Below are 10,149 nucleotides of genomic sequence, written 5' to 3'. Positions count from 1 at the left end.
ATGGACCTTGAGAATATTATGCTAAGTGAAGTAAATCAGACTGAGAAAGACAAACACCATATGATCTCATTTATACATGGAATCTAAAGAACAGAATAAATGAGCAAACAAAACAGAAATAGACTCAGATATAGGAAAAAAACTGTTGGTTGCTAGCTAGGAGTGGGGAGGGGATGGGGGAAGTGAAGGGATTAGAAAGAGCAAATTAGTAGATGCAGCATAGTCATGGGAATATGAAATACAACATGGGGAATATAATCAACAATGTTGTCAAGATTATGTAAGGTGCCACATGGGTACTGGACTTATCAAGGGGATCACTTCATAGACTGTGTAGATGCCTGACCAATGTGCTGTACAACTGAAGCTGAAGTAGAATAATACTGTATGTCAACTACAAGAAAAAAAATATATAGTCACGGGAGGTGGAGTATAGCATAAGGAAGATAAGTCAATGGTGTTGTAACAGTTACGGAAGATGTCAGAGGCATAGTAGCTTGGGGGAGGGGGATTATCACTTTGTGAGGGGTGTAAATGTTTAACTATTATGTTGCTTTGTACACCTGAAACTAATTAATAAAAACACTAGAAAACTGCAACAAAAGAAAAAGAAAAAAACCCACATAAGAACATTACCGAATGTAGCTAAATGTAAAATGAGGTGAACAATACCTCTAGCAGGGATATCAGGAAAATTAATTAGGCGCTAAATATTGAGAGTTAGTCCGGAGAAGTAACAGAAAGCCTGGATCTCACTGTAGTTTGTTGTCTGTTGAGAGGGAGAGGGGCGGTGGGGACACTAGTGCCCAAGACAGTAAGGGGAGTATCCGCCCAAAGGACCTAGGTGGGAGGAAATTTCAGAATTAGAAAGGAGGAAATATCAGAATTGGAAACGGGGAAATTGAAAGCACCGAAGACAAACTTTGGCTCACAGTTTCAACCTGTAGTGTTCATTGTCTTCTACGAAGACATTGAGACCCACTGCAAACCTAGATGAGGCTGTTTCTTTCGCTAACAGAGAAACTCTCAGGGGAAAGCGAAAGCCAACCAGGACCCAGCATTCCCCCAATCATCTCCTATGGTAACCGGGAGGAGGCGTGGTGTGAGAACGGTCCCGCCCTCTCTATCTCCAACTCAAATCACGATTGGCCGGAGGAGCGGCGGTGCGCAGGAAGGCGGATCCAAGAGGCCTTAGCGGAGCCTCGCCGCCATTTTGGGTTGTTTGTGTTTCTGGGAAGTTTCGAGTGCACCCTTGCTCCTAGTAGTTGGGTGGGTCACAGCCCCGGCTCCCGAGTCCGAGTGTCAGGTTGGAGCCGGGAAGCGTCCCTGGGAGTACCGGCGGCGGGGGCAGGATGAGCGCGGAGGCGGCGGACCGGGAGGCGGCCACCTCCAGCCGGCCCTGCACCCCGCCGCAGACCTGCTGGTTTGAGTTCTTGCTGGAGGAGTCGCTGTTGGAGAAACATCTGCGCAAGCCCTGTCCGGGTAAGCGTGGCGCATGCAGCCGGAGGAGAGCGGGACACGGCCACCGGCGCTGCCCGCTGGGCTCCCACGACCGCGCCTTCTGGGCTACGAAGCTGCGGCCTGAGAGGCACGGACCAGAGCCGAGCTCTGGCCGGGCCCCGTCGCAGAGCATTAAGAGTCCTAGTGCTGGGGCACCGACGTGGGGGGCCAAAGAAAAGCTCAAAACAGGCCCTTCCCATTCCATCCTCTTGGGGTTTTAGCACCTGCGAGGGGGTCTTGTGACATTGCTTGGGTTAGGGAGGCTGGCTCGAACCCTTCTCGTTGCAGAACACTGGCTGTGATTAATTTAGGGAGATGGGGAGAAAATTTACGGTGCTAATCCTGACACTAATTAGTTATATCTTGGGTTCTTATTTAACTGTCTTTGTTCTTCAGCGAGGGGATTTTACTGAGTTATGTATTCCCAAGTTGGGCAGTAAATTAAAATGAGAAAATCTCTGAAAACAGGAAATGTTATGCAACTGCAAGATGGTTATTGTATAATGATGATCATTATATTAATACAATCTCCCAGTTAATGAATTATTAGAGAAGGAGGCTTTCAGGCATTTCTGAAAAGAGGTACATACTGGCATGAAAAGGTAAGTTCCTTCAATAGGATTTTGCTGATAAAGTTTGAATCCAGGTGTGGCTTGTGCGGTCTAATAGACTGGCCTTAACTGATGGAGACTCCTGTGCAAGAAGTTAGTGTACTTGGGTAGTTTTACCACCTGTATTATATATTTTTAATTCATTGCTTTTGACAGATGTTTGTTGATTGCTTTCTGCCTGCCAGACACTGTGCTTAATGCTTCACATCTGTTATCTCATTTAATTCAGTCTTCACAATAATCCTATGAGGTAGGTGGTATTATCTCTATTGTGCATTGACTGAAACATTGACTGTAGAGAGGTGAGTTGATGCAAGTCCCACCATTTCTAATGACAGCATCTCTTTCCTCTAATCGACAGTGGTTATTTGCTGAACTGGAAATCTGTAACCATTCTGTTCTTCCCTGTCAAGTGCTTTCTTCTGCATGAATCTGTTTTCCCTTCCTCCTTACCACCCTTCCTGCTCTTCCCCTTTATTTCGCAAGCACACTTACAAATCATGTTCCTTACTGGTAACTACACAGCTGTTTGGATTCCTTTTGTTGCCATAAACGAATACAGTGAATCCTTTCCCATCTTCATAATTAAAATTTAAATTTGAGAATTTACTTTCTTTTAAATCCTAGATCCTGCACCAGTTCAACTTATAGTTCAGTTTTTGGAACAAGCTTCCAAACCTTCAGTTAATGAACAAAACCAAGTTCAGCCTCCACCTGATAACAAGAGAAATCGTATTTTAAAACTACTTGCTCTTAAAGTTGCTGCACATTTGAAGTGGGACTTGGACATATTAGAAAAAAGGTATACGTGATTTAAATTAAATTTATTTTGAAGTACTATTTAGATATTTTGGTTTATTTCTACATATACTTATATAATAGCTCTTAAAATGAGAATTATTTTGCATTCTTGGTAAAATATGCAAATACTTTTCAAAAGGTATAAGAAAGTACTTGAATATTAGATTAATTTAAATCACCTTTTAAAGTATAAATTTGAAAAAAAAGTATATACTTGATGTTATCAATAATGAGGCAGTTGATGACGGTGATGATTTGATGTGGTGGCTAGAGAAAATCCACACCTAAACACTTAAGTTTCTGTTTACTTTTACATATCTGAATTAAATGGATAAGAATTAATGACGGATGTTCCATAATATTTTGAATGATTTGCTACTGAATAATCCAGTTAATTTTACTGGTCACAAATCAGTCACTGTCTCCAAACTACATAAAATATCTTATTAGAAATCACTGCTTATTTGTTTACAAATAAATACTTTCAAGGCTATGCTTAGGAAAGGATTTTTTTAAATCTTCAGTCCCCTCACAATTTAAGAAGAAATACCTTGTAGAAAACTTCAGAAAATAGGAAATAATAGAGGAGGGGAGAGAAGTCTTTTTAACATTTTGTGTAATTTTTGTTGCTTTAACTTTATTTTTTAAACAAAGTTGTGAGTACACTCTATATACTGTTTTGATTTCTTTTTTCCCTCCACCAATAGAGTATCACGAGCATTTCCCCATTTTATTTTTTGGAGATAATTCTATCGTATGGATAATTTATTAACTGTTTCTTCATGGACAGTCATTTTGTTTTCTAGTTCATTTTTATAAATCACACAGCCTTAAATATCTTTGTCCTTACATTTTATATTAATTTTTAGTTATATCCTTAGTTCAGATTTTTAAATTGCTGGGTCGGGTGGTATAAACATTTTTAAGGCGTATGTTGCATATTGCCAGATTGCATTCCAAGAGCATTGTACTAGTTTATACTCTAATTAGTAGTAGTTAACACTTTTTCATCACCCATTCTCCAGCATTACATATTACAATTAAAAAAAATTTTTATTCTTTAATCTGAAGGAGAACCTATCCATTAATAGACTCTAAGAGGCATCTCAACAGATAGCAATATGTACAAAAAAGTATGTTTATGATAGAGTTGGAAAATTGAAAATGGATTGGATATTTGATGATAAGCAATTGAAAAATTTTTAGATGTGAAAATACTGTGACTATGGTAAGAGTCAATTTTTGGGAGACCTATTCTGAAGTACTTAGGGAAGAAATAATTTAATATTGGAATTTGCTTCACAGTAATTTGGGAAGGAAGAAGAGGGTAAGATTGGCTGTCAGTTGATAATTGTTGAAGCTGAATGATGGGCACATGGGGATTCATTATATTGAATCTGTCTACATCTAAATTGTTTTCATAAAAGTTTTAAAAATTTTTTAAAATGTGTTATTTTCATGTAAGTTGAGACAGATAAGTAAAATGGCCCTGTAGATGTAGTCTTTCAACAATGTAATTATTGTCAGTGAAGATACTGAATTGTGTATTTGTGCTTCTTATGCAGCTAACATGCAGACATGTACCTTTTGCTTCTTCTTTTAAGTTTGTCTGTTCCAGTATTGAATATGCTGCTGAATGAACTGCTGTGCATCAGTAAAGTTCCTCCTGGGACAAAGCATGTAGACATGGATCTGGCCACTTTACCTCCAACCACTGCCATGGCTATACTTCTCTACAATAGATGGTAAATTTTTTCATAAACCTAAAATGTGTTGGACAGCCTCTTTTTAATTGTACTCTGGCTTTCAGGGGTGTGTTTTTAAGGGGCTCTCTCACAGGATCTTGGGAACTGTGAGTCTGGTGGAGAAAACTTGTGATTGCATAGATGAAAAGCATTGTATTAAAAAGTATGTGGATGATTTAGAAAGTTTTTATTATATGTTAATTACAATTTCAGGTAATTTATAATACAAATTTTCCAAGGAGTACTTGAAAAATAACTGAAGTGACATTTATAATGTATTAAATTTTCTTTTTCTTGTATTTTCTTCAGGGCAATTAGGACAATTGTTCAAAGTAGTTTTCCTGTCAAACAGGCAAAACCTGGACCTCCTCAGTTAAGTGTGTAAGTTGGCAGATATGACCCTCACTTGGCACTTTTTTCATCAAAATAAAAAAAAAAATTTGAAGTTTTTAATAACCTCTGGTACAGAGGAGTAGAGCAGAAATTCAGAAGGCAGAAGGCCTGCTTTGGAAGGTGGGTTTGGAAGCATTAGAGGGTGAGAGAATCAGGTAGTACTTTGGATATCTAGAGTAGAGAGTTCTGAAAAAGAAGAGAAATTGTGAATTGTGAATTTCATCTTAATAAGAATTAGCTGGCCTTCAAAGTGTTAAAATTTTTTTCATTTAATTAAATTTACTTGAAGATAACATTTGTTCTGTATGTGGTAAAATTATTTTGATATATGTAAATATTTTAGAGTACAAAAGTTATAAAACTTTGATCATATGTTGAGTGTTAAACCTAATTCTTAAATTCCAGGTAGCAACTTACCCAAATTTGGAGCTAGAGAGATCGTTTTTAACTTACATAAATGAGCTTTTGCTGCCAGTAAATTTTATTCTTTTTAAAAAAATTTTTTTAAATTAGTTTCAGGTGTATAAAACTGATTAAACATTTACATCCTTCATAAAGTGATAAACCCCCCACGTCTATCCCTCTGACATTGTACATAGTACATCACATACATTGTACATCATAATATCTAAGTTTCATTCTTAAGTTGAGGGGTTTTTTTTAAATGCAAAGCAAATGAGAAAATAATAGTAAATAAATTGAGCATAATTATAATTGTTTTTGCTTTTTTCAGCATGAGAAGAAATAGCATTAAAAACATTATTTAAATTCAACCTCGTTTTCAAGAATGATACTCTTAAGATTTGAATTTTCAGTCTTTTGAGTAACATTTTATACTCTTCAATTATTTCTTTTTTAGTATGAATCAGATGCAACAGGAGAAAGAGCTAACAGAAAATATTTTAAAAGTGGTGAGTATCGACATCAGTTATACTTTAACATTTCTGGGACACTGTGTTTTAGACGCTTTTCCTAACCTTAGGTATGAGAGTTGGCAAGGTGTGGATACAATGACATTTAAGTGTTCATTGTGAGAACATAGTTTGGTACTATTTTAAATTGTACAGATTTTCAGTGTTAATAATAGAGTGAGTGCTTTACCACCAATTCTGTTGTTGAGTATTTCATGACACTTTAGCAGATATGAGAATTTATTCTTATAAGTGGTATCTTTATATTCTTTTATATGTTCCATAAATTCTAAATAAACATATTTTATAATTTTGTAGTCAGAAAAATGCAGCAGTTATTTTTTAATTGATCTAGTTAATGTAAAAATAGAAACGTAAGAGTTTCCATAATTTAAAAATGATCTCTAATTCTTTAATATTTACAATGTGCCAGAGATACCATGTGAAATGCAGGGACGAGGAGAGGAGAGGAAAAATAAGAAACAGTCTTCATCTATATGAACCAAATGTGGTGTAGTATTTTGAATGTGGAAGCAAAAACCTGCATTTTTGTTACCTAGTGCCTATTAAATGGCTGGTACATTGAAGCATACAAACATTTCTTGCATAAATCAACGGAACAGCAAATCTTAAAAGCATTTTTCTGTATTAACTTTTCTGTAGAAAAAAGATAATCTTTTTTAATTTGTATTTTCTAATTTCACAATAGGAACGCACTGTAGTTTTTAAAAATTTAAGATAACTTTATTTCAACAAATTTAACTGCACTTCTTTTAAAATTTTTTTTTAATAGTCTAGTACACTAAGCTACTAAGTATCCTGTAACTATAGTATTTTGGTTAATATAGTCTATTGCTGCCATTTTTGTATTTTAATAATTTGTTTATTGAATTTTTTAGCTTAAAGAACAAGCTTCGGATTCTATTTTGGTACTAGAGGCAGCCCTTAAATTAAACAAGGATCTTTATGTCCACACAATGAGAACATTAGATTTATTGGCCATGGAGCCAGGCATGGTAAATGGAGAAACTGAGAATTCTGCTGCTGGATTGAAAATCAAAACTGAGGAGATGCAGTGTCAGGTATTTATTTCAGTACTTAATCAGCGCATGGCAAATTTTTGGAAAATCTTATATGAGATCATCCTAGTATTTTTAACTAGAATTTATTTCTCCTTTTGTCTCTTTGGTTTTGACTTAAGATGCTATTAAAACTGCTTGCATTGCATTTAATTTGTGAATTTTGTATGACTTCACTTGAAATTTTTCTAAAAGACATGCAAGGGAAATTTCATTTGAACTTTTGTCTCTGAAATAGACAAATAGACAAACTGTTTCCCAGTTCTATTTAGGAGACAGAGTTTAAATCCCGAGAATGTAGTGACTACATAACTGATTTACAGTTCATTTATATTAGTAGAAATCTAATCAGACCCCCCTCCTCCCACACACAAAACAAACAACTAATTGTGTTAGACTTTGAAAAATGTAGGCTCCTAGAAAAAATACCTCATGTTTCAAGGATCTTAAGGTTGTCTACTTTTGGAAACTCTTGGGCCCTAGTTCTTAGACAGCTTTCAGTTGATGTTTGTTGTTAGATGTTTATTCATGTTTTCTTTTTCCCTGCTGGATTATAGACACTTGGAGGTGTCTCCCTCTCTTTTTAAAAAAGTATATTTTGTATCTTCCTCACTTTCTAGCACAGAACCTTGAATGTAACAGAAATTTAAAAATAATTGATGATTGCCTAAAGCAGGCCACTAGGATAGTGTCTTTTATTTTCTATACGCTTTTTTCTTTGTGAGTTAGAATGACTTCTTTACTTCACTCTTTCCCATTCCCGAAAGGGGCAGGAGTAGCTATGACAAAGTGTTAGGAGGTGTCTTTTCATGTTAGCTTGTTCTAGAATTGAAGGTAATCACTTTTTTAAGAACCTGATGAGATGGAGGTTACAGTAGGAGTGGGAATAATGAGGCATAGACAGTTGGTAACCTCTTTAAACTGTTAATGAAACTTGCATATAGGAGGTTTTCTGGGAGTGTAGTATCTTATGATTGCTGAGAATCTGTTTAAAAGTTACTGGTAACACTTCCAATTTTCACAGTATAGTGAGTGATATAACCTGAAAAACAAAATTCTTATAAAACATCTAGGTGTGCTAAGTAAACTATCAAATTTTCTTTTAATTACATAGCTGAGTCATAATTCCTATTTTTTTGAATGGCAAATTGGTAGGAATACTCATGTCCTGGCATGTTAATATTTAAAGTGCATTCTTTACATTACTAAAATTTATCTGACTCAAAAGAAAAATCTTTACATTTTTATCCCCCAGTAAAACCAAAAGTATACCTGTTCTTGAGGACAGCTTCATTATTAGGTGTTTTGTTTTATTTTAACCTATCACCTCTTAATTGCAGAATTTAACTCATTTTAGTGGCTAGTCAGCTAGTATAGTCATATTTGAAAATGTCTTCTTGAAATCTTAAGCTCTGTCTTTGCCTGGAAAGGGGAATTATATATAACTATATATAATGTATGCATATATATGTGTGTGTCTATAAATCAATCTCAATCTCTATATATAGATACAGATATAGATATAGATCTATATAGATATATAAACTTTTTTTCTTACGTTTTTAGCACTCCCCTTTACCCTAGATAGGAGGAAGCTTTCTAGAATGAAAATCAGCCATTAAGTGCAGACTAAATAGTGCAAAGTAGTATTCTAGAGGCTGAGAAGCATTAATTCTGATTTGTTGAACAGGACGGAATAATACCTATAATGCGTATCAGTAAAGAGTAGCTCCATAATGAGTACCAGAGACTATACAGCTTAGGAGTTTGGAGGAGAAATAAGTATCTGTTGGCTAAGTTTGGTTTGGTGTAAATGGAAATAAGGTATGTGGAATGAAGTTTATTTTTAGGATCTGATGTGAATGGGGAATTGAGGAGACTGATATGATTGAAGCAGACGAGAATGGAGAGGTTTGAAAAGAGAAATTAGTCCAGATTCTGAGATCCTTGATGATCAGGCAAAGGGGTTTGAACTTTCACTTACTTGGAGGAATAATTTGAAGACTTTTAAGAAAGTCAGATCAAGAAGACTGATCTGTCAGATATGTGTAGAATAAACTTGAGACTGGATATTAGGAGCCTAGGGATCTGGGTTCAAGCCTGGGCTCTCTTAGTACTTGGTTATATGCTTTTAAGCAGATATGACACTTTCTGCGCCTTAGTATCCTTGTCCATTAAATAGCCAAATTGAACAGTCTGAGTCTTTGAGTTCTGCACTTGGTGAATCTAGGCATCAATTTAAGAAAGTCCTTAGAAAAAATATACAGATTCTGTTAGAAAAAGATAACTGGAAATGTACTATTATTTTATAGTCATTCAAATTTCTTAATGTTTTATTCTGGCCTGTCCTGTTATAGTAGACATTTGCTCCCTTTTTTTCCCTCGATTTTGGAGAGAGTCCCCAGAATCTGTTCCCTTCTTCTGTGTTTGTAGAACTCTGTACCTTCTGAGACTTGATGGGAGGCAGAACTTGCTTCCTATAACAGAACTGAAAACTCCAAATACTTGCTTTCTCTAGCCTTACCTTGCTTGAGGGCAAGCTTGTCACATAGGTGACAGACACATACATTTAGACTGTGCATCAGGAGCTAGTAAGTCAGTGAAGTGGGAATGATAGAGACTCCATTGTGATAGTGAGTAGCAGTAACAGTGTCAGTAAAATCTAGTTTACAGGTGCAGCACGAGTAAGAGTGTATGTAGCTGCTGCTTTCAGTGTCTAAAGCTGGTGGCTGTAGGTGATAGGAGCTGTGAAGTCTAATGTTGTGGTAGCTGCAGTGGTATCTCATTAGACCAGTTGTGGCTCTTGTCCTGACTGCTTGCCACTTTTGCCCTTTTTGTTTTCTAAGCCTGATGCTTTGGCCTTACCAATAATTCTGTAGGCCATCTGAAATCTTATTAGTAAATCTATTTTCTGCTTGTATCAGTCATAGTTGGTTTCTGTGGCTTGTGACTAAGGTCATTGATTGTTTCACCACTCATTAAAATGTGTTTTTCCCCATATATATATATATATATATATATATATATATATATATATATATATATATATACATATATATACATATACACATACCTGTGTTTTTCTGAGATAAAGATAATTTTTGGTTTT

At 35.7% G+C, this 10,149-nt stretch overlaps 1 protein-coding gene across 3 annotated transcripts in view; it reads left to right on the top strand.

The window, feature by feature from the left end:
• Positions 1 to 1,147: 1,147 nt before the first annotated feature.
• Positions 1,148 to 10,149, top strand: part of INTS8 (integrator complex subunit 8) — a 48,806-nt gene continuing 39,804 nt past the window's right edge. For all 3 annotated transcript variants that reach the window (XR_013994762.1, XM_081070604.1, XM_081070603.1), the window contains exons 1-6: positions 1,148 to 1,482; positions 2,739 to 2,913; positions 4,517 to 4,657; positions 4,967 to 5,038; positions 5,910 to 5,961; positions 6,861 to 7,043. Coding sequence is in view for 2 of the 3 variants with exons in the window: in XM_081070604.1 (XP_080926730.1) it covers positions 1,353 to 1,482; positions 2,739 to 2,913; positions 4,517 to 4,657; positions 4,967 to 5,038; positions 5,910 to 5,961; positions 6,861 to 7,043 (753 nt within the window). In the remaining variant the exon portion in view is untranslated. The remainder of the gene's footprint in view (positions 1,483 to 2,738; positions 2,914 to 4,516; positions 4,658 to 4,966; positions 5,039 to 5,909; positions 5,962 to 6,860; positions 7,044 to 10,149) is intronic.

Source organism: Rhinolophus hipposideros (genome assembly GCF_964194185.1).
Source record: "Rhinolophus hipposideros genome assembly, chromosome: 13".
NCBI lineage: Eukaryota > Metazoa > Chordata > Mammalia > Chiroptera > Rhinolophidae > Rhinolophus > Rhinolophus hipposideros.
The sequence above is the reverse complement of the archived record's forward strand: the minus strand, read 5'-3'. Positions and strand labels throughout refer to the sequence as shown.